This window comes from Loxodonta africana, chromosome 1 (genome assembly GCF_030014295.1).
Source record: "Loxodonta africana isolate mLoxAfr1 chromosome 1, mLoxAfr1.hap2, whole genome shotgun sequence".
NCBI classification, from domain to species: domain Eukaryota; kingdom Metazoa; phylum Chordata; class Mammalia; order Proboscidea; family Elephantidae; genus Loxodonta; species Loxodonta africana.
In genome coordinates, this window is record NC_087342.1 from 212,299,774 (window position 1) to 212,325,170 (window position 25,397).

At 39.3% G+C, this 25,397-nt stretch overlaps 1 protein-coding gene across 4 annotated transcripts in view; it reads left to right on the top strand.

Annotated features, from left to right (window-relative positions):
• The window catches only part of PHACTR2 (phosphatase and actin regulator 2), a 341,627-nt gene that overhangs the window by 185,915 nt on the left and 130,315 nt on the right, over window positions 1-25,397 (top strand). The window contains exon 1 of one of the 4 annotated variants that reach the window (XM_010588137.3): window positions 5,315-5,513. The exons of 1 other annotated variant lie outside the window; for it this stretch is intronic. In XM_010588137.3, the coding sequence (XP_010586439.1) occupies window positions 5,468-5,513 (46 nt within the window). In that variant the 5' untranslated portion in view covers window positions 5,315-5,467. Of the gene's footprint in view, window positions 1-5,314; window positions 5,514-25,397 lie in introns of those variants that run through there. 2 more of the 4 variants (XM_023551977.2, XM_010588267.3) reach the window with 2 other exon arrangements.

Below are 25,397 nucleotides of genomic sequence, written 5' to 3' on the forward strand. Positions count from 1 at the left end.
CCTTAAAAAAAGTTGTGTAACAGTTTTTAGTTTCTGAGTTACATATTCTTTCACCTCATTGTTAGAACTTCTTGTGATAAAAGTCGTCCAGCTTTTTAAGATTGCCTTCTAGTACCTCCATCAAAAACCCTGGTGGCATAGTGGTTAAGTGCTATGGCTACTAACCAAAAGCTCGGCAGTTCGAATCCACCAGGCCCTCCTTGGAAACTCTATGGGGCAGTTCTGCTCTGTCCTATAGATAGGGCCGCTATGAGCCCGACTCGACAGCTCAAAGGAGGGGAAAATAGACAATTTTCTGCTTTTTAATGAATCTGATCATTGTAGGTAGAAAGAAAATTTTTTAAAAAGTAGAAAGAAAACAGTTGGCTAAAATGATGCTTTTAGCTTCTCTTTAAGTTTTTGGTTGTCTCTTCTGATCATTGTGTCTCTAAAACAAACTGGTAAATTTTTATAAATCCTATTTGGAAAGTTGCTAATTTTGAATTCCTTTTCACTCAGAAAGGGTTTTCTAGGGCTGCAATTCCCATTACCCAGAGAAATATCATTCACTCACAGCCAGGAGTCCCGGGTGGTCCAAACAGCATGTTCCAGTCCATCCAGAGGTATCTCAGAAGAAAGATTTCTGGCAACCTACTTCCAAAACATCAGCATTGAAAACCTGATGGGGCATGGTTTTACTCTAACTCATGTGGTGTCAACACGAAGTCTGCTTTTTCAAAGCCAAGTCCAGAAATAAGGGTACTCATTAAGATAATCTTCATCTATTTGTACATGGCCACTATTAGTCACTGTTGCTCCCTGGACCACCACTGTACCCATGAGCCATCTCGTCTCTTGGGATTCTGCCTAACCTTTCTCTCCCACCATAATCCCCACCTCCAACTGCTGATGCTGCAACAGGGGCCCTAGCACAGCTGGCAGCACCTAGGTAAGGCAGGGACCGAGGATCAGTGTGCAAGGGGCAGGTAGGTTCTGAGGAAGGAAGGTCTCCTTACTCACCACGCCAAGCTTAATTAGGTTTGGCCACCCAGGAAAAGCTGTCTGTGACCTAAGTAGCAGTGACTATAATAATTGTAAACTGTCTTCTTTAGGCACTAAATTGTATATCTGCAATTTGGACTTTGACCTCGTAAGAAAGTGATTTTTCACAATAGTCCAGATTACTGGTTTAGGTTCACGTCTGCTTTTAACTTTTGTCTTACAGATGTAGTGGCTTCCATCCATTAGAAGGAGTACAAATATAACTTTGGGTGCCCCAGTGGGTGAGCTTAATAACTCCCCTATCAGACAAGAGAGTGAAATCTGTATTGTAGAGGAGAATGCTTGAACAACTCAATAAGTAAAACCTCTTTGTCAAAGGCAAACTGGCTTCTGAAAGAGGAAATCCTGTCTAACTAATCCACTCAACTTAATTTCTTTTCGGAAATAAATGAATAAATCACAGAAGCTCTTTCAGGGCTTGAAAAAATATTTGGACTGTTAAGTGGAAAAATTACCAGATACCATCATATCTATATTTTTAGAAAGGTTTAATATAACTTATTCCTCAAAGTCAGTCATGGTTTGATTTGGTGACTGCATATTATAAAAGATAAAAGTAATGGTGTGCTTGCTGAAGGCAGCTCCTACAGGCTCACGGGCCGATTGTTAAATTTGCAGGAATTTTGTAAGTTCTTGATAGCAATTTTGCTAGCTAGTCCATAGCTTGAATTGGCCATTGTAGGGATATTTAAATCATGGAAATCAGCAAACACTACATATCAGTCATCCCACCCTACCCCTCCCCCACCTTCTACCCCTACACCCAGAATGGGTTGTTAAGCATTTACCGGCATATCACTGGGTTAGAAATCGGTTTAGAAATACAGAACAAAGGGTGGGACAAATGGAACAAACTCTGAAGGAGTATAAATAGATGCTTCCTCAGGGTCCAGTATTGGAACTAATCTGGTTTAGCATTTTGTAAATGTCCATATTTTTCAGATGGCATTAAACGTTTCTAGAGTTAAACCCGTGGGATTAGCACCCAGAAGTCATAGTCAAACTCTGTGAATGAGCTAAAAATATAGCAGATGAATTCTAATGAGGCAAGAGTAAGGCAATTTGGAGGGAAATTACCTTAAAATAGTCTTGTTAAATGATAAATTCTAACCTGTATGTTAAGATCTAGAAATGAAATTTAAGAATTTCAATAGAGTTTTTCTGTGTTTATTAGTATACCTTGTTAGCTTTGATCAAAAGGCCACTTAAATGCCAAGCCTCATCAGAAACTCTGGAAACAGAACCACTGTCCCACCCTTATACGAAAACCTTAGTGCACGCTTCCTGCAGTTTTGGTTGACGTGCTTCAAGGATAATGTAATAGAGCTGGAGAAGTTTCAGAGAAAAGTGGGTAACCTGATAGGGGGGTTATAAGAATCCCAGATGAGGCTAAGATTATATTAACTAGAAAATCATGAAAGGGTTTAAATAAGGTAAATATAGATATATTAAGTAAATTGTGAAAAACTACAACTGTAGAGTACACCCTTGATGTTTGAAATGAGAATTTGTAGAAGAAATAAAAAACAATACACTATTGTTGCTCAAGGAAAAGAAGTAATGATAGCAAAAATAACATTGCACCTCAACGTTTAGCTTTTGTGAATTAAAAAAAAAAAAAAAACTTGAGACTTACGTATTTTTAACATGCAAAACTCACTGTAAATTTCTTCTAATCAGTGACCTTCCTGTTAATTCGGCTGTAGCAATGGGAGGAAGAATGAGATGTTCCTTCCTTCAACACTTACGTTGCAAGAGCATTTAACATTTTTTGTTGCTGTTATTTGTTTTATTTTTTAAAGGCAACTTAAAATTACAGAAAGAAATGGAAGGGTCATGCCATTATGATTGTTTATTTTCACTGCTGAACACCCTAGGTTGAGATGTGTTCCCAAAACATTTTTCAACTTTGTAAAGAAATTTAAAAACTAGTTGTCATTGAGTCAACTCCGACTCATGGAGACCCCATGTGTGTCAGAGTAGAACAGTACTTTATAGGGTTTTCAATGGCTGATTTTTTGGAAATAGATTACCAGGCTTTTCTTCTGAGGTGACTCAGAGTGGACTCAAATCTCCAGACATTTGATTAACACACTGAGTGTGTTAACCATTTGCACTACCCAGGGACTCCTTCCTCACAGTCAAAAAAAAAAAAAAAGCCACAGAATCAAGTCCAACTCATGGTGACCCCATGTGTTTCAGAATACAGCCGCACTTCACAGGGTTTTCGGTGGCTGAAATCTTAGGGTCTCTGAGTTGAAATCAACTCGATGGCACACAACAACCAATCTTAGAGTAGATCACCAGGCTTTTCTTCCATGGCACTACTAGGTGGATACAAACTGGCAATCTTTCCTGATTAGTAGTCAAGCAAACTGTTTGCGCTACCCGGGGACTCCTTCCTCACAAAGGAGAGTGAAAAAAATACAGCAGCTTACTTAACTATGATGAAACAAACGAATGTTCAAAATAGAAAACAATCTTTATTATCTTAAAAATGTAAACTTCAGAAAAAAAGGATTTTTATGTTTATGGTATTAAAGTATCTACTGTATAGCTTTTTTGGAAACCCTGGTGGCATAGTGGTTAAGTGCTACAGCTGCTAACCAACAGGTCAGCAGTACGAATCCACCAGGCGCTCCTTGGAAACTCTATGGGGCAGTTCTGCTCTGTCCTATAGGGTCGCTATGAGTTGGAATTAACTCAACGGCAACAGGTTTGGTTTTTTTGTGTTACATTTACAGGACACATCATACTACTAATCATCAATTGTAAATTCAAAGATTATTTATATTTAGAAGATTGAGATTTTTAAGAGGATATTACAACCAAACCGAAAATAAAACCAGTTGCTGTCGAGTGGACTTCAACTCATGGAGACCTCATGTGTCTCAGAGTAGAATTGTGCTCCATAAGGTTTTCAATGGCTGATTTTTCCAGGGCTTCAAGCTGATTGAAGAGGTTCAGTCGTGGCCGTTGTAAACATGGGCAGCCTCTGCCTTACATAACAACCTCTGAGTAGGAAACAAACAATGGTGCTTCCCTCAAAGATGGCAGCCAACCGCGCTACTTCGCGTGTGTGTCGCTCTGCAAAGTCCTGCCAATAATCCAGTCTCCCACATTAGGCTCCTGAAACATTAAAAGCAGAGCAGTCAGCCACCATCTTTGAGCAGGGCACCTCTATTTGTTCCCTAAACCAAAAAAAAAAAAAACCCAAACTCGTTGCTGTCCAGTCATTTCAACTCATAGGTTTGTTCCCTACTGGGGTCAGAATCCTAGGGGGGCAACAGATTTGGTTGGTGTGCAATGCTGACGGCCATGATGGAATTTTTTTCAAACAGATTGGAAGCCTTGGATTTTTCAGAAGTAGATGTCCAGGCCTTTCTGATGAGGTGCCTCTGGATGGAGTTGAATTTACAACCTTTTGGTTAGTAGTAGAGTGTGTTAGGAAAGCCTGGTGGTGTAGTGGTTAAGAGTTCAGCTGCTAACCAGAAAGTTGGCAGTTCAAATCCACCAGGTGCTCCTTGGAGACCCTAGGGGACAGTTCTCCTCTGTCCTATGGGTCACTATGAGTCAAAATCCACTAGATGGCAATGGGTTTGGTTTGGTTTTCCGTTTAGAGTGTGTTAACTCTTTGTGCTCCCAGGGAACTCCATAATAGAATATTATGGTAGGATTCCAACTTTCAAGAGACGTTATAAATTGCTGTTGTTGTTTTTACTTTTCGTTTATTTTAAACACCTTACCACATGTCCTCACAATAATTCTTTTGAAATGTAGGAGAGGTGAGCATCCCAGAGTTTTAGGTGGTGGAGAACAAAGTGAGTAACTCCTTATGGCACACATAGATCCATCATTCAGATTTGCTACACAACTGAGGCCACTAATGGTGTTTTGTTAAAAGGAAGATAATTTTTAAAGCAAAACGCACACCAAAGACAAGCAGCAGTGCGGCCATACTGCGAACAGAATATGGGAAAGGACTAACTTTAAAGAAACAAATTTTCTTAAATTAAGTACCGTGACTAAGTACTTTAATTCATTTTCTCCCAACCGTAAAGGACCATTTGACATTGACCCTTTTAAGTTAAAGGGGAGTACCCTGAACTCTCGGCTACCCTGAGGGGTGCAGTCCCCCAGCCCCGCGGCGGCGGCTGGACCAGCCCGGGCTCCCGCCCTCCTCCCCGTGACCCCTGACCCCAGCTAATCTGCATAGAGGAATGACAGGCATCCGCTGGGCAGGATCCGCCGCGCCGGCTGCGGCCGGCCGGGCTGGGAGACCCGCGCCAGGGAGAGGCGAGGGGACCGGCGGGCAGCGCCGCACAGGCCGGGAAATGCGCGCTTGCAAGTCTTCCTGGGAGCGGACCCATGATCCAGGGACCAAAAGAACCGCGTGATTGTTGGACCTGGCCCTGCGACCCCAAACATGGGCCAGACCTCGGTGTCCACGCTGTCCCCACAGCCCAGCAGCGGTGAGTCCGGGGCTCACAGGATGCGCTCCCGTGGCGCGGGCCCTGGGCTGGCTCCCCAAAACGCAAAACCGAGGGCTCGCGACCGGTCGGCTTCTGCTCTGACCCGCGAAGTCCCTCCGGGAAACCCGAGAGGTAACACTCCCTAAACTCTTTGTAGTGGAGGAGTGGAATGCCTTTTGGGATCCAGCCGATTTTACCTTAAAGGCACAGGCCCCATTTCTGTACGGGATGCCTCGTTTGAGTTTGTTTCAGAATTCCTTCTGAGCCAGAAATTTACGAGAAACGCCGATTGCGTTTGACTGTGTTTTGGTAAAACGCGAAACTTAGAGAGCAGGATAAACCTGCCTACAGGCTTTTCTGTATTTACGCTTGGCTTCTGAACAGACTTGAACTGAATTCTTTCAAGCTTGTCGACTGATTTATGGTTTGTTATTCGCAGTAGAAGTGCAGATCGTCAACGCTCAATACTTAATAACCAACTACAAGAAAATACGTAACTGTTTCAAGTGATACTTGTTTTGTTTATGTTAGACACATAAACTGTAAAATTTAAGGAAACATATCTCATGAACTTAACTACTGAGGGCTAAAGTCTGTCTTATGGAAAACGTAGTGTATAATGTCCTGTTTTAGAAGTTTCTCTTTTCCATTTTCTTAAACAAAAAAGGGAAGGAAGGTACTACGTCTGGCATTTCCCCAGAGATGTAGGGAAACAACTTTTTTGGTGGCTTTACTCGTGATTGGATAAGAGAAAATAAATTAAAAGGTGCCATTTTGATATGTTTCTATCAACGATTTAGAAGAAAGAACCTTAGAGGGCCGTTTATGTTATTGATTGGGATATATGATACACTTTTAAAATTATGTAAACATCAACAGGATCTTGGTAAAAGGAAATGACAGGGCAGAGAGGAAGGTTTTCAAATCTACTTCAGGATGTCTGGCTACATACAATGATCACACACACACCCCAGTCCCTCTCTGGATGGGCTTGTTTATATCGCAAAATTTTACTCCCTGAAATATCATAAGCATTGCTGGGGCTTAGGAACTCTGCAAAGGTGAGAGAATTAGAATCCAAAAAAAAAAAAAGTATACTTTCCCTTACTGTTAATGACATAGAGTGTTCTGGAACATCAAAGAGGCTTCGTGTTGATGGGTTATTGGGTTTGTGTGTTGTTTTCATTAGTTGTTGATTAGATTCTTAAATACAGTAAATTACTTTGTGCAAATAAGCCTTGGTTTCCTTTGTTTTATTTTAAAGCTGTGTGACTTATTTCCTTTCAAGAGGCACTAAGAAGAGTTATATATATTTTTTTTCTGTACTGCCAATGCATAGCATTAAAAACCCATTGCCGTCCAGTCGATTCTGACTCATAGCAACCCTATAGGACAGAGGAGAGCTGCCCCATAGAGTTTCCAAGGAGCGCCTGGTAGATTCGAACTGCCGACCTTTTGGTTAGCGCTTAGCATTAAATCAGTACTAAAAAACCAAACCCAAACCCATTGCCATCGAGTTTATTTGACTCATAGTGACCCTATAGGAAAGAGTACAACTGCACCATAGTTTCCAAGGAGCGCCTGGTGGATTCGAACTGCTGACCTTTTTGGTTAGCAGCTGTAGCACTTAACCACTATGCAACCAGGGTTTCCAAATCAGTACTACAACGGTTATATAGAAAGTGTTGTCCTTAATTTAATTCTTTTGGCATAAAATATCACTAGAGTTAATACTAGAAATGTCAGTTTTACTTTCACAAAAATCAAGGAATATTATATAAATGATGCCTGTAAACCAGAGTACAATCCTAAAATGTGACTGTCTTAGCTCTTACCCAGAAAAAAAAAAAAAGGTAATTCCTAATAAAATGACTAATCACAGCAAGAGATCAAATGATTTATAAAACAAAAAGTGATCCTTTATGCTTGACCATAGAGATATTTCCAAGAACGATCTCACAGATGGTGTTACACTTTTCATTGCAGGTCCTCAGCTCAGTTAAGGAATGATAATGGGTTATTGACTGACGTTGTAGTATTGTAAGAATGGAGTGATTTTCTCATGATATCCACTTGAGCTCTGTAAGTCTACTACTGTAACTTACTCTAGTTCCCTGAAGTTTTGCCCTCAGATTCTAAACAACAATAAAAGCAAAAACATTTGGTCAGTTTTTTGTTGACATACGTGTTCTTTGAGTCTGAGAGAGTCGAACCCTCATCTCTCCCAAATCCCGGTATTTTGTTCGCTCCTTGTTAGCTGTTTGACTCTGGCTTTACAAATGGTGTGAAGATCCTTTTTCTGTTTGATCTCAGCTATCTACTAGTTGTTTCAGTCTTGAGCACCTGTTAGGGATTACAGTGTTAAAGCCAATTCTCATCTTAAATGGTGAGTGGGGAGGAGGACTGGAGGCATCTCTTTGAGTCTAATGAAACAATAGCAGAGTCCAGTCATTCATAATTGTTATTTGATTTGAGCTTTTGTAAAAATCATCATTATAGGTCAGAAGTTAGCTTGCTTCGCACTGTCCTGGCTTCAGACTCTCTTGAGCCTTTCATCTCAGGGCTGCATCTGTTTCTCTGCTTCCTAGAAAGACCACTAATGATTATTTCTGAAAACATGCAGCGATACCCATTATTTCCTTTTTTAAAAGCAGCTGTATTTGAAATATAATTCACATGCCTTATGATTCACCCACTTAATTGTAAAATTCATTTTTTAATATAGTTAGTTTTGTACGACCATCTAATCTTAGAACAATTTTGTCCTCTCTACAAGAAACTTTTTACAAGAAACTACGTACTCCATTAACAGTCAGTTCTACCCACTTAGCCCTAAAACCCCAAAACCTATTGCCATGGAGTTGATTCCAACTCATACTGACCCTATAGGACTCAGCAGAACTGCCCGCATAGGGTTTCCAAGGCTGTAAGTCTTCATGGAAGCAGAGTGCCACATCTTTCTCCCAAGGAGCGACAGATGGGTTCCAACTGCCAGCCTTTCAGTTAGCAGCCAAGCACTTAACCACTGCACCACCAGGGCTCCTCCCCAGCCCTAAGCAAGCACTAATCTACTTTCTTCCTTCATAAATTTGCCAATTCTGAACATTTCATACAAACGGAATTGTACTATATATGGCCTTTTGTAACTGGCTTTTTTCATGTACTGTAATGTTTTCAAGGGCCATCCATGTGGTAGAGTGTATCCGTACTTCATTTCTTTTTATTGCTGAATAAATTCTCACTGTATGGACACACCACAGTTTATTTGTCCATTCATCAGTTGATGGACATTTGGGTTATCTCCATTTTTGGGCTATTATGAATAATGGTGCTATGAACGTCCAGGTACAAGTTGTTATGTAGACCTGTGTTCTCAGTTCTTTTGGTTATATGCCTAGGAATGAGATTGCTGTGTCATGTGGTAACTTTGTTTAATATGTTAAGGAAGTACTAGACTGTTTTCCAAAGCAGCTGCACCATTTTACATTCCCACCAGCAACATATGAGGGTTCCAGTTTTTCTGCATCTGGGCAGATACTTCTTACTCTTTCTCACTACAGCCATCCTAATGGGTATGAAGTGGTATTGTTTTGTGGTTTTGATTTGCATTTCCTTAATGACTCATGACATTGAGTATGCTTTCTTGTGCTTATTGGCATTTGTGTATTACCTTTCAAGAAAGTTCTACCAAAAGACTTTGCCCATTTTTAATTAAGTTGTTTAGCTTTTTTATTGCATTACAAGAGTTCTTATTTTCTTGATACAACTCCCTCATCAGATATATGATTTGCAAATATTTTCTCCCATTCCCTGGATTGTCTTTTCACTTTCTTGATAGTATGGCTTCCAGCACAAAAATTTTTGTGATGTCCTGTTTATCTATTTTTTTTATTTTGTCACTTGTACTTTTGGTGTTGAATCTAAGAAACTGTTGCCTAAAGGTCATGAAGATTTACAGTTATGTTTTCTTCTACAAGTTTCATTGCTCTGTTTTACATTTAAGTCCACAGGACATTTTTTAGTTAATTTTTGTGTATGGTGGCAGGTAGGGGTCCAACTTCATTCTTTTGCATGTGGATATCCAGTTGTCCCAGCAACTATTTGTAGAAAAGATTCCTTTTTTCTCCATTTAATTGTCTTGGCACACGTAAAAAATCAATTGATCACAAATATAAGGGTACATTTCTAGATTCTTAATTCTATTCCATTGATCTATATGTCTATTGTTATGCCAGTATCACATTGCCTAGGTTACTATACCTTTGTAGTAAGTTTTGAAATCGGGAAATGTGAGTCCTCCAATTTTGTTCTTCTGTTTCAAGGTTCTTTTGACTCTTCTGGGTCCCTTGATTTTCCATGTGAATTTTAGGATCAGCTTGTGAATTTCTGCAAAAAAAAAGGGCCAGCTGGGATTTTGATTGGGGTTTTGTTGAATCTGTAGATAAATTTGGGGAGTATTGTCATCTTGACAATACTGAGTCCTCCAGTTAATGAACATGGACCTCTTCATTTATTTAGGCTTTCTTTAGTACCTTTCAATGTTTTGTGGTTTTCAGTATACAACTTCTGCACTTGCTTTGTTAATCCCTAAGTATTTTATTCTTTTTGATACTATTGTAAATGAAACTACATTCTTTTCAGAATGTCCATTGCTACCGTATAGAAATGAAAAAAAAATTTTATGTATTGATCTTGAACCCTGCAATCTTGCATTTTTTTCTCTTCCAATTTGAATGTCTTTTATCTGCTCTTGTTAGAACCTTCACTACAATGTTATCTAGAAGCGACAAAAGTAAACATCTTTGTCTTATTCCTGATCTTAGGGGGAAAGCGTTCAGTCTTTCACCATTAAGTATGATATTAGCTGTGGATTTTTCATAGCTGCCCTTTATCAGGTTGAAGAAGTTCCCTTCTGTTTCTAGTTTGTGAACGTTTTTATCATGAAAGTGTGTTGGATTTTGCCAAATGCTTTTTCTGCCTTTGATTAGATAATTATATGGTTTTTGTCCATTATTATATTAATATTGATTGATGTTAATCAATATTAATTAATTAATGTTAATCAATATGGTATTAATATTACATTAGTTGATTTCCAGGTATTTAAACCAACCTTGTTTTCCTGGGATAAATCCTACTTGACCATGTTATATAATCTTTTTAATATGTTGCTGGATTTGGTTTGCTAGTATTTTGTTGAGGGTTGAACCCATTATTTCTAAGCACAAGCTAAACAGGTATGCCCCCAAATAGTGTGGCTCCAGTCCAAGAATAGAGCCTGGCAGATTGGACATAGTGAGTGTTTGTTGAGTATATGAGTGAATCAGTCAGTGACTGACTAAGCTAATGATTATCGGGATGAGCAGTATGTATTATTTTCGACTCCTACAATTGCACATTTTCTGGCTCTATTATCTGAAGGGGAGCCTGAATTTAGTATCTATTTCTTCCAGTGTTTCTCACCCCGGCCCTTCCTTCATGAGCTGCAGTGTGGCTCTTGGCTGTTTTGCCTAAGGTCATGGGTTGAAAGGGCAGACAAAGCCACTGTACCATTTTTAGGGGACAAGGAAACAAGTGAATAATGTGTGCAGGATCACACCTAGGTTGTGATAGAGCCTATATTTATTGGTGTTTCTGGGTTTCAAAATTTTGGTCTTGGGCAGGATATTTATCCATTTATTTGAAAACCTGGCATAGGAAGAAATCATAAAGGCATAACAGGATAGTTTGTTTCTCTTAATGAAAATAACATGCACATGGTCAAAAATCAAAGATTACAAAGAGGGTTGGGTTAAAAGTGAATTTTACTCCGTCCTGGAACCTCGGTCCCACTCCCAAATTATAACCCAGCAGGAACATTTTTTTTTCCAGTCTAGACAGTTTCCATTCATGTATATAGGTATATATATTTTTCAGAACTCTGCTAAGACACATTCTACATACTGCCTTATACTTTGAGTTTTTCCATGTAATATAACTTGAAAATATTTCCATATAGATCTCTTTAATCTTGTAAACAAACACAATATCATGGTATATGGATATATCATAATTTCCCCTAAAAGAACCCTATTAATGATGCTTTATATTATTTCTGGTTTGTGGGTGTGTGTGTGTGTACAATGATGAAATGAACATCCTTATTTACGCATCTTGGACTATAAACCCACTGCTGTCGAGTTGTTTCTGACTCATAGCGACCCTATAGGACAGAGTAGAACTGCCCTATAGAGTTTCCAAGGAGCGCCTGACGGATTTGAACTGCCGACCTCTTGGTTAACAGCCGTAGCACTTAACCACTACACCACCAGGGTTTCCTCTTGGATTATAAGTGCCAGTAAAATCCCAGCAGTGGAATTGCTGGGTGAAAATATTTGTGTATTTTGTTTTGGTAGACTTTGCCAAATTACTCTCCAAAGAGGCTGTTATCAGTTCATCTGCTCACTATATGAGCATTCTTGTTTCTGCACTTTCTCACCAACGCTGCACATCAGGGTTACTCTTAGCCCATCTGGTGCTTTTTTGAGAAGTAGAAGTCACTCCTTCTGGGGGAGGCATGTCTGCAGGTACATGGCTTAAAAAGTGGGACATTTAGCCCCCACTAGCGCCTTTGCCTAGGTGCTCTTGCGCAGTGAATGATCTCTACAACTGTACATGACCACAATGCTGTGCACCAATAATTTTTGTAATTTCCGTAAATCTCTATGTCCCATTTTAATTGTAAGTGAGGCAGGGCATTTATATTTCTTTTTTTCTCTGAATTACCTATTTATAGCCTTTCCTTATTTTTATGTTTTCTGTTTTTACAGGTTTGTAAAAGCTTTATATATTAAGGAGATTAGCCTTATGCCTGTCATATATAGTAAATATTTTTTCATGTGTTCCTTACCTCTTTGTTTATGCCTTTTTTTGTGCGTGTGTCATATAAAAACGCTAAATTTTTGTGGAGTCAAGTTTTTTGATCCTTTTTCCTTATTACAAACAAAGATTATTTTAAAACATGCCTTCTTCTGCTGTTTTACTTATATTTGAATATGTCAGCCCTGGAATTTATTCTGACTTAAGATGGATCCAAAAAAAACTCCTTGCCATTGAATCGATTCCAACTCATAGCAACCCTATAGGACAGAGTAGAACTGCCCCATAAGGTTTCCAAGGAGCAGCTGGTAGATTCAAACCACCAGCCTTTGGGTTAGCAGTTGAATGCTTTAACCACTGTGCCATGAGGGCTCCTTAAGATGGACAGATTTGGTCATATAAAAAATCTAAATTTCTACATAGAAAAAAATCAACCATTAGCAAAATGAAAAGGGAAACCATAAAGTTGAAAAATAATTTACAATATATGCAGTAAACAATGATTAATATAGTAAGATTTTTTTTAAAAAATGAGAAAATCCATAAGAAAAGGGTAACACCCAAATAGAAAAATGGGTTAAAGAGCATGAACAGATGTTTTCAAAATATCTAGTGGCTAAAATTGTGTATTCACTATTAAAAAAAAAAAAAGCTGTTGCCATTGAGTCAATTCTGATTCATAGCAACCCTATAGGACAGAGTAGAACTGCCCCATAGGGTTTCCAAAAGCAGCTGTTGAATTCGAACTGCTGACCTTTTGGTTAGCAGCCATAGCTCTTAACCACTCATCCAGCAGAACTCACAAAACGTAGGAACTGTTCTAAGTGCTTTATTTGAATTATGGGTTTTAATCCTCAAAATACCCACATGGGGTATTGATGAAAACCGACACACGAGAGTTAAGTAACTTGCCCACATTAAAAAAACAAAAAAGAAATAAAAGTAATCAATTGATGTATGAAATTAACTTTACATCATGAAATAAAAAAAAAAAATTGGATGTCATCGTTCACTTTGAATTTAGCAAAGATTAAAGAAGAATGATTCCCAGGAGATGATTGACTTGTGGTAGTTTAAACTGGTACAAGCTATCAGAAGAGCTTCAAGGGGATGAATTTGCCAGCCATATGCAGAGTGGATCTGCCTGCTGTATGAATTTGGTGGAGAGAGTCTAAAGGCAGAACCAAGAGTAGACGGCAATAATCCAACACAAGTAAATGAGCGCCTGACCTGAGGGGGTGGCTAGAAGAATGGGAGTGAGATGATGCCCATATTTTATCTATGACTCTGACCCCTCTTTGAGCTCCAGGGTCTGATATACAACTGCCTATTTGATAGGTCCCCTTCATGACTCAGGACCAACTGGCCAGCAACTACAACCTTGAATACCTAATAGGCATGTCACAGGTGACCTGTCTAAATGGAAGGCTGGATTTTTCCTCCAAATCATTTTGTCCCCTGACTTTATATTTCACCAAATATTACCTCCAGCCACTCACTTATCCTAGCCAAAAATCTGGGAGTCATCTTTGGGTTTTCCTTTTCTCTTCCACATCAGTTCATCAGCACGCCCTGTCCATTTTTCTTCTAAAATGTGTGTCAAGTCCACTCGCTTCTCTTTCTCTACTGCCACCACTCAAGCCCTGTCCATCCATTGTAGAGATAACTGCAGTGGACTTAGATGGGCTTCTGCTTCTGTTCTTGTTATGTTGTTATGTACCATTGAGTCAGTTCCAACTCATAGTGACCCCATGTAACAAAGTAGAACTGCCCCATAGGGTTTTCTTGGCTGTAATCTCAATGGGAGCAGATTGCCACTCCTGTAGACCCAGTGAGTAGGTTCGAACTGCCAACCAACCTTTCAGTTAACAGCTGAGCACTTAACCATTGTGCCACTAGGGTTCCTTGCTTCTGTTCTTACCTTTTTATAACCCATTGTCCACCCAACAGCTAAAATTTTTTAAATCATAAACCATGTCCCTCTCTTACAGCTTTCCTATGTCTTCCCATGGCACTTCTAATGAAACCTAGATTTCACTTGATGGCCCTCAAGGCCTACATGATCCCTTCCCTGCCGACCTCTCTAATTTCATCTCCTACCACCTTGCTCCCTCCACACATCTGCCATAGTACGCTGCACCTGCACTGGGTTTTTTACTCATCAAACAAGCTTGGCTCTTTCCTACCTCTGGACCTTTGCTGTTGCTGAGTCCTGTTTGCCTGAACACTCTAAGTCTTTTTTTTTTTTCTTTAATTTAATGAATTTTTGTTTTAGATTTACACAAAAGTTACAAAAGTAGTACAGAGAGTTCCCTTACACCCATCCTGCCTAGTTTCTCCTATTGTTAACATGTTACATTCCTCACAACCAATGAACCAATAATGATACACTATAATTATGCAAACGGTAAATCAGCTGCTAATGGAAAGGCTGGAAGTTCGAGTCCACTCAGATGTGCCTATGAGAAAGGCCTAGCAATCTACTTCTAAAAAATCAGTCATCGAAAACCCTATAAAGCACAGTTCGACTGTGACACACATGGGGTTGTCATGAGTCAGAGTCAACTCTCCAGCAGCTGATTATTATTAACCAAAGTCCATACTTAATTCAGATTGAGAAATTTATTTTTTATTTTAATATGAGTTAAGATCTGTCTTAGTTTCTTGGTACTGCTGTAACAGAAATACCACAAGTGGGTGCCTTTAAAGAACAGAAGTTTATTTTCTAACAGTTAAGGAGGCTAAAAGTCCAAATTCAGGACACTGGCTCTAGGGGAAGGCTTTCTGGCTGTCAGCTCTGGAGGAGGGTCCTGGTCTCAGCTTCTGTAGCCCTCACATTCATTGGTTACTTGGCGATTCTCTCAAGTGCTTCTGCCTTCCCGTTTGTGCTGCCTTGTCTCTGTGCCTAATCTGCCCTTTTTGTATCTCAAAAGTGATTGGGTTTAAGACGTACCCTACACTGATAATAGTCTCATTAACATAACAAAGAAAGCCCTATTTACAAATGGGATTACATGCAAGGGTATAGAGGTTAGGATTCCAACACATATTTCTGAATAATACAATTCAGTACATAACAAGGTCTGACTTAATTTGTTCCCAAGTGGCCAGCCAGTAAAAATTATTAAGTCATTTTCTCATAGTAAGTTGACGGTGGTATTTTTTTTTTTTTTTGAGAATGATGGAAATTGATGTCGAAGTTAACCTGCTTTTATATAAATAGCATTTTTCATTCATATGTTGCCCTGGCCCTTTACAGAGCTGGCTCCTTGTTTCAACTCTTCCAGTACCCCTTCATAGAGACCTTCCCTGACTACCCCTTTCTAGGATAACCTGCCCACCTCCCAGTTATAGTTCACTGTTTTCATTCCTTTATTGAATTTATCACTCAGATTATCTTGTTTGCGATACCTCCAACCACTCACTTATTCTGGTCAAAACCTAGGAATTGTCCTCGGAGGTTTCATTTCCCCTCCACATCACTCCATCAGCAGGTTCTGTCTATTTTTCTTCCAGAATGTGTTTCAAGTTTACTCACTTCTCTCTCTCTACTGCCACCATCTAAGCTCTGACTTCACTCGAAGATAAGCTTCATGAGCTAAGGGCCGATGTCTGTCGTGTTCACCAGTTTATCTCTTATTCCTAGATATGTGCCTGGCAAAAACTATTTGTTGAATAAACAAATAGCTACATTTGGTCAAATCATACATTAGTAGATTGTTAGGAACTGACTAGAAAATTAGCATCCATGGAATGTAGAGTTTTTGGAATTAATTTTTTAGTATTTACCTCTAATCTCTAAATAGCATGCCTACATTGCTACTTTTGATTTTCAGCTTGACACATTATCTACTGACCTCAGAGAATGGAAGATGACGCTATAGTCCTCTCTTCTGTTCCCCTCTGCAGCCCTACCCTGCCCTACCCATTCTCCCATCTTCCCAACATTGTTATATTATACTTTTGATTTGGCCAGTATTCCATGTTTACATTGCTTTACCTATGCCAAAAGCTAATGACAGCTAGGTTGTGTGGTACACCATCATTACTTTCTCTTTCCTCCATAACTTTCTCCCTGGTGTGTTTTTCTTCTCCTATAGGTGTTTTTGTTTGCTAAGCATCCTATATGCTTCACATGTACTCGTCCCTAAACCTTTCTCTAGTTCTGTAAATCTCTTCACTGTCTGTTCAAACACTTGAATTATCCTTTCAAGTTCATCGTTAAGTTTATCTGTAGTCTGCCTTGTTCCAGTTTGGATTCCCTCTAAGCCTGCTCAGTAGCCCTGGTGGCATAGTGGTTAAGTGGTTGGCTGCTAACCAAAAGGTTGGTGATTTGAACACACCAGTGACTCCTAGGGAGAAATACATGGCGGCCTACTTTCATAAAGGTTACAGCCTTGACAATCCTGTGAGACATTTCTGCTGTGTCCTATAGGGCCACCATGAGTCAGAATCCACTCGATGGCATCGAGTTTGGTTTTTTCTTAAGTCCGTGTCCCATCTCTCTTCACCATTGTCCTGGAGATTCCTTCTACTTCCCTCTTGTGTTGGATTTCCATGGATTCTTGAATTGCTGTGTCCCATGGGTTCTTTTTTTCTGGGTTCATTCCCTTATTTTGGCAGAACACACTGGCAGCTTTTTGAGAAAAGCTTATGAGACATTTTTTTGAGACCTTGTATTAGGAAGTGTCCCTATTCTGGCTTCATACTTGATTGATAGCTTGGCTGGATTATCAGGTAGCAAAGTAAACTTGCTGTAATATGCACAAACACCTGCTATTGCCTGTAATTAATCATGATGGAACATTTTCCCCTGATGTTGAAGACTATATTTTTTTTTCTTTTTAGCCAATAGTTTTTAATTAATTTCAGAAGACTTTCTTGGATGATTGTCAAGGAAGGACTCAACTTTGAACTGGCTTGTTGCTATAGTCTAAAAAACTTTTTATAAAAGTTCAAAAGTTCTACAGGTAAACAGACTAACTTTAAAATATTTAATATGCTGACATTTTAAAAAATTCATTTTTTTTTTAAAGGTCTATACGGAATAATTATGGAGTCCCTAGGAGGTGCAGATGGTTAAGTGCTAGACTATGAATCAAAAGGTTGGTGGTTCAAACCCACCCAGAGGCTCTACGGAAGAAAGGCCTGGCAGCCTGCTTCCAAAAGGTCACAGCCTTGAGAACTGTCTGGAATGCAGTTACACTCTGCAACGCATGTGGTTGTCATAAGTTGGAATCTCCTCACTGGCAACTGGGATATAGAATAATTGTTGTTTTCCTGTGTTTTTGTACATTTTTATTTTAAGGACAGGCTGTCCTGATGAGGTCTTGTCCTGATGGAATTCTGGAGTATTTCAAATCGAAGGTTGATACTTCACAAATGTACCTGATTCTGAGAATTGCCTCATATGCTTACTAAAAAAAAAAAAAAAGTTTTATTTCTAGACTCCTTTTTCTAGACCAGCAAAATCAGAATCTTTAAGAGACGAATCTCAGAATTTGTATATTCAACAAACATCCTAGGGTATTCTTAAGATGAGAAATACCCTCTGGAACATAAATTATAGATTAGCAGTATTTGAAAGGTGACTAATGTGACTTTAGGTAAAATTTTCTCTTCACCAACAATGTGTATCTTCTCTTGACTTGAGGTCCAAGTTTTAAAGTATTCAAAGACTCTGCTGTTCTGTTCTCAACGCCTTGATGAATTGGATCATTAATATTTACTGTTTACTCACAAGTATTCCTATTGTAAAGCACAGTTTTGGCAGAATCTGATTGCCAAAAAAATTTTTTTTTTGCTGTTATGTGTATTTCATAAATATTATAAGCTGAAAAATAATTAATTTCCCGGTTTGCACTAAATAGTTACATCTGAAGGTAAAGAGGTTATCAGTAGAATGGCAGAATGGCAGTTACCATTCAAGGAAAGGACACAGAATTCAACTAGTTGCCCTTTCAGGAAGTCCACTGTGAATGGTGTCTCGGGGGGGCTGCATGCTAATTACTTAACTGATGAATCGAAGTTAAAGAACGTGGCACTAGATGAAAACAGGTATTTAATAATGAGTGGAAGGAAAGAGGCACTATAAAAAAGATTTTAGCAAAATACATTTAGAAGAGGGAGGCTGATCCCTTTTCCCTTTCAGAAATACGGGCAGCCAATTCTGAAGACTCCAAAAGGAAGCAACCATTTATTTAAAAATTCTTTTCATATGTTCTCTTTTGGACAATGTTTGGCTTTTTATTTTTGCCTCTGAGTGTACGTCAGGGGCCTTTTCTTTCAATTCCGTGCCTATTTGCGGTACATTGCCCAGTGTGAAGTAAATTCCATTCAGTCTTAACTGGGACCTCTTAAGAGCTTTTTCTGAAGAGTTCTCAGCCTCCCCATAGCAGATCGGTGTTTGTTGTCTAAGGAGGTCGTTGTCTGAGGAGGGTGCTCTAAGGGAGGGCATGCTGAGCTTTGCCTTCGTCCTTCTGGTGTACAAATGTTTCTGACAACAGGTGGGTAGCTCATGGAACTGAGAAGGGCAGTCTAACAAGTTATTTCAGGATTGTTATTGCCAATTTCATCTACTTCAAGGAATTTTGTGATTTTCAAAATTTCTTCTGCATCTGCAAAGTTAACTTGTGCTGACCTGCCAAGCTGTTTATGGAGAAGCTGAGTGAGGATGGAAACTTGGAATAAGCCAGAACAAGTTCACTAACTCATGCTGTGTGTTCCTGTGGGTCCGATGGAGCTGTGTTTCATTTTCCTAAAGGTTTCTAATGGAATTGTGTACACATGTGCACGACTAATGTTCTGTCACTCAGAAAGTACTTAGCCAATTTTTTTTTTAAAGAAGACAAGAAAAGAGTAAAACCAAACACAAGATTTTAAAAAGAATTTAGAACTATACACTTTTTGAAAACTGAATCCATTTTGGTTGTCTTAACCACAGAATATTAGAACACACGTATATCTCATTTTACAGATGAAGATATTTTAAATTAGAAAGTCAGTATCAAGTAAGCATGCCAGAAGCCTTTAAACCCTTTGTTTTTATCCTTTAGGTTGGGCGAGGTAGAGATGAGGTTGGAAGCAGGGTTTCAGTTATGAATAACTAATTTTACAGATAGTGCTAAATGTTCAAGAGGGCATTGGTGGTTCGGTAGCTGTATTCTTGCCTCCCATTCAGGAGACTAGATTTGATTCCAGGCCAGTGCACCTCAAACGTAGCCTCTCGTACCCATCCGTCAGTGGAGGCTTATGTGTGGCTATGACGTACAACAGATTTCAGCAGAGCTTCCAGTCTAAGAGGGACTAGGAAGAAACTCCAGGCAAAAAAAAAAAAAAAAAAAAACTGATTAAAAAAAAATCAGCCAGTGGAAACCTTTTCCCTTTGGATTACAACAGTTCAACCCTCTTATGCATGGGGTCACCATGAGTCAGAGGTTGATTCAAGGGCATCTAACAACGTCAGTAAAGGTTCTTACAACAAATGTACAAGCTAGGATCTATTAGCAATGGCCCATCAGCACATTGGATCCATTTGTCTTTTTTCTGGTTTCTTCCATTTCACTCCTTAACATATTACAGCCTCTTTCAGCACCCTCAACAGTACCACGTACTCAGTGGATATGAGTTTAGTAAGAGGAAACACTGAAGGTGATTTTCAGCAATGTGAGTTAACCAGTGCCACTAGGAAGTGGCACTTAGGAAGTGAAGCATAGAAAATAAACAGTATATGGGGTAAATTAGAAAATTGTCTATGTAAACATTTATATTTGTGCCATAATTGTGGAAAGAGTAATTACCAGTATCTTGCTTTTTTTTTTTTTGTGACTAGAGCATCAAACTGATCGAGCAGTACTGAGAAACAAAGCAAAAATGCTTATCAAGATTCTAATCCCAGTGGGGTCAGAAACTATGTATGTGCCACCTGACTGGTTTTATAATCTTCCCTGAGGTCCTTGGATGTGAAGTACTGTATCTGAAGGAATGTTTTGTTTCCAGGTGTCCAATTGTTCAGAGAAAATGTTGACCAAAACCAAAAACCCATTGCCATTGAGTTGAATTCCAACTCATAGAGACCCTATAGGACAGAGTAGAGCTGCCTCATAGGGTTTCCAAGGGCGTAATCTTTACAGAAGCAGACTGCCACATCTTTCTCCCGCAGAGCACCTAGTGGGTGTGAACCACCACCTTGTTGGTTAACAGCCAAGAGCTTCACCACTGCACCACCAGGGCTCTTCCAAATGTCACTACTTAAACCTTTGTCCTTTTCTGTGTTTGTTCTTCTCACTGTGTGTGCTTTCATTGTTTTACATGTGTTTGAGATCCAGCAGAGTGACATATCCCTTCACAAAGAGCTGCTAAAATAAGAAAGAAAATGAATAGGGATGCTGAAGAAAGATGGTGTTTAAACACCTGTCAAAGCAAAGCCAGAACAAGAATGCTCTTGCCAGAAAGTGTAGCATCCCTGTTGAGTCAGGTTAGTAATTCAAAGATGATTTGTGTGTGACTAAAAGCATTAGTATTATATTTCATACACATAGCCAAACACTTAGAAGGCTTTTGACGATGGCCTCCTATCCCTTGTTAAATTTCACAGGAATCCTTTAACTGGAATGGTCAGTTTAGGCGGACTGCTCACCTTGTCACAAGATAATTTTATGTAACATGAAGATAGCACTCCAAAAGCAAAGCCACCTCTTTTAGGCTCAAAATTACTTAATTTAAATGTAGCAGGTCCCTCAAGCCGTTTAAACACACAAGTTAAGATTTGGGTACATTGAATCTAGTGATCCTAGATCCTCTGTTAAAAGGATTTAAAACTCCCCAGTATCCTTGGATGGTACTTCATTTTATAGACATCTTTTAGACCCGGAATTTCCTTGGAGAAGGTTAGAACTTGAGGTTGCAGAGATACAAAACATCCCAAAAGTGCGGCATTTAAGACCCAATTCTTTTGTGCCTGATCTGAACCCAAATAATGGTGTGTGGGGACTGAGGGAGGGTAGGGGGGACACCCAGCAATTCTTAGCCAAGCCTTCACCTCCTTTGGTTGTGAGTCTGTCACTTTAATTTTTTAAGGCGTTCTACAGAGACTACATTAAACACTCCATCTAAAGAAGGCTCGAAGTCACAAAACCTTGGTGTTTTTCAAGTGAGAACACTTCACTTGGGTCCAAGATGCTGATATTTCAAATTCAAAATTCAATATCCTAAGGCCTAAAAATGAAGTCTTACTATAAAACAAAACAAAACAAAAAAAACCTTCTGCTGTCGAGTGGATTCAGACTCATAGCGACCCTGTAGGACAGAGTAGAACTGCCCCACAGGGTTTCCAAGGAGCAGCTGGTGGATTTGAACTGCTGACCTTTTGGTTAAGCAGCCTGAGCTCTTAACCACTGTACCACCAGGGCTCTAAAGTTTTACTATATACAGTAGCAATGACAGATAAGGATTTAATTAATAATTACTTGTGGTTTTGCAGGGCCACTCCAACCTTATTTTCATTGCCCTGGTGGTGTAGTGGTTAAGAGCCACGGCTGTTAACCAAAAGGTTGGCACTCCTTGGAAACTCTATGGGGCAGTTCTGCTCTGTCCTATCGGGTCGCTATGAGTCGGAATCAACTCGACGGCAATGAGTTTTTCACTCCAGTCCTAGGAGCAAAAAGAAAGAGTGCAAGCTTCCTGTTAGGTCTCAAAAAGGGAAGGATGTAGAATAAACAGAGTGCCTTTGTAATGGTTGCTTAGCCAATCCAATGGATAATGATTCTCAGTAAACAAGAGTCCTTCAGGACTTAGTCATCTATGTTGAATTTAAATGCGCCCTTCACTTTAAAGGATCTGGGGTAATAGAATCATGAAACGGAACTCTTTATTCTCTTCAGATTTTGACATTAGGCATATTTGGAAACAGGAGTAACATGCAACTTCCTGTGTTTGGCAGCTGTAACAACATCTAATATAGTGCAGACTTTTCAAAAAGCCAACAGCAACCGTAACTTGTAGCCTGACTAGATGTAAACAGTCCCGTACCCAATCTTCAGCACCATTCACTGAGTGCCATTGCCATTTTCTTCTTGACTCTGTCGATAGATATGATTTCAAAGTGCAATAAATATATTAATCCAATAAGAAACCAGTCTTTTCAACTAAATATTTTTAAAGCTGGTTTTATTTTTTTGCAGGTTCAAGTGTAAAAATAAATTCAGCACCTTCCCAGCTGTTGGGAAGTAGAGCCAAGTCCAACTCTAGCTACTCTTACTCTTAGAGGAGATGTCCACCTCCTTGCTTTGTCCCTTTCTTAGTCCAAGGTATTTCTGCTGTATGTAATGGTGATTTCCCTTGAGTGTTAGTGGTCTCAGCAGCTCCTAGCAATTGTCTTGAGACCAGTGGAGCATGCAAGCAGCCCTAAGCAGGAGACTGTTTGGGGGGATGTTTTTGTTTTCCCGGAGAGTTATAGATCTCTGGAAGACCAGGAAAATATCTTTCAAAAGTATTTCACTGCCCTGTTGCTCCAGCTGTGTCTCATAAGCAACCCACTCTCTATCTTTATTCCCCCCAAAACCTTTCATCAGCCTCTTTTCCACTTTGCTTGAGTGGAGAGTAGAAGTAGTGGAAGGAACTGACCTTTCTTGAATATTGGCGGAAGCATTAACACACTTGACATGTATTATCTCTGTTAACCCATCATCACCTCATTCTGCTGATGACGTAAAAGGCTCCGAAAGGTGCAATTACTTGCCTAAGGTTACCATCTAGGAAGTGGAAGAACAGATTATTAAATTCAAGTCTCTTTGGCTCCAACGCCTGTTTTTCCTTTACAACACTCAAGGGTCTGTGCTTATACTTAAAATGACTAATTATTTCTTATTTTTTAAGCATGCACAGAGTGTTACCAGGGTGCCAAATAGCTAAAGGATTAAACAAAACAAAAACTTTTTTTTTTTTACTTCAGTGGAAGCTTAAGTGTAGAGGAAAGAAAATGCCAGTCATCCCTCCATTTGTGTTTGCTCCCCTTAGGAGAGTGGTAGAAAAGACGCTATTTGATTCTCAGTTGAAGTTGAGATAGGAGAGGTGGTGTGCTCTGTTCAGGCTGGAACAAAAACTTAATGCTGGTTGCCAGTCTTGAATAATGACTCCTAGTAATTGAGCATATTACCCTATATAGTCAAATATTAGCCACCACAACACTGGGCTATGACACAAAGGGCCTGGTGGTTCTGCCACTCTCTGGTGTATTTAGTGAATAGAAAGCCTAAAGTATTGATACGTAGCTAAACATCCATAACAATGCTATATTATGAAAGAATTTAATATCAAGTTAAAAATGTGGTTTCTCATGGTTTTCTGAGAGATTCAGATTCTCATGTGCAATGCCTAAAAGGAATAGAAAAAAACCAAAGCAATACTGGATTTAGTTCCAAATTAGATGACTTGCCTTTTCCAGTTTCTTAACCATAAAACTAAATGGCCTTTTTGACTTCCCAGTTCAGAGAAAGAAGATGAAGACTGAGAAAGAATCTGACATGCTTCTTAGAGAAGGAAGAAGGAAATGTGAATGGGGGCAGGGAGGAGCTCTTGGGGGAAAAAAAAAAAATCAATTTTCACCATCCATCACTGTGTGTGGAAATTGAAAATCCTTAAAAGATTATTTGACATATGAATGATTCCAGCTGTTTTTCCATTTGTCTTTGATGGGTTGTCCTTTGAAAATTACCTAGTCAAGCAGCAGTTAAGTGTTTGCTCACCTGGAAAATTTGTCAACAGTGTCCCTCCCATTCTTCTGAATGCTCATCATCTTTCCTGCTGGTGTTGAAATTGTCCGCATTTCGAACTTCAGTGTTTGCTCTATTTTGTTTCAACATATATGGAATTCTGCAGGAAGGCACCGTTGGACACCATTTTCACTGTGTGAAAAAATCCAAAGACTTGCTAAAATAAATCACAACCTAGGTCGTATAAGTTATTTCCAAACACTTATCCATGACTTTGTCATCCATTTTGTAAATATTTATCGAGAAGCTTCTGTGGCCTAGGCACAGTGTGGAGGCACCACCAAGAATAAAACATTCAGTCCTGCCCTCATGGGACACCTAATCTAGTGGGGAGGACCATTATTTTTTCTTCATATACTTGTTGCCTTAAGAGGCACTCTTCCTTTTTCCTACTCATTTAACGACAACAGCAATAAAAAATTATTTTTATGGCTTCTGGTAAAGTAGGTGAGTTGCAACTAGCTCCTTCTAAAGTTCAGTTATAAGCTTTATTTGTTTATTTTTAATTTTATTATGCTTTTTAGGTGAAAGTTGATAGTGCAAATTAGTTTCTCATTCAAAAATTTATACACAAATTGTTTTGTGAGAGTTACAGGCTTTGTTCATCATTCTAGTACATATTCAACATTACTCCCCAGGCTAGTATTGAAAATCCTAATAAAAATTATATCAGAAGAGAATTGTGAAATTAGCCTATTGGCTTGATGGTGGTCTCATTGGATTCAGAGGCTTTTTGGGGGGTGGGGTGCCCAAGTCCTGCTGGAACAACTCATTCTCTGGAATGCTTGCTAGATGCACATGTCATTTTAAAGAGAGAAACCAAAATAGAACATCTTGTAAGTGGGATCTCCTTAGTGACTATGTTGGAGAAAAAACATACAAAGTCAGCACTAAATGCATCATTATTATAAAATTATCTTGAAGAAAAAAACAGCTAATGGAATTCTATTGCTCTCTCTTTCAAGAGAACGAGGTGCACAAACTAAGGAATGTTAATCCTTTGCTTTTTCAGTGACTTTTAAATGGTTTCTTGTTTGATTTGAACAGGGTATTTCCCTCCTTTAAGTAGCGTTGTGAAACTCGACTAAATCTCTGTAGTCCTCAAACAATTTTTCACTGAATGTTAGTTAGCTCAGGACTTGGAGACCATGTCATCCCATGCCGCTCATGAGGACTAATGCTCAGCCCCCACATCCTCCCCTGCTCTCATTCTGGTGTGTTAGCTGCTGTTGAATGGGCCCCCGACTCATGGTGA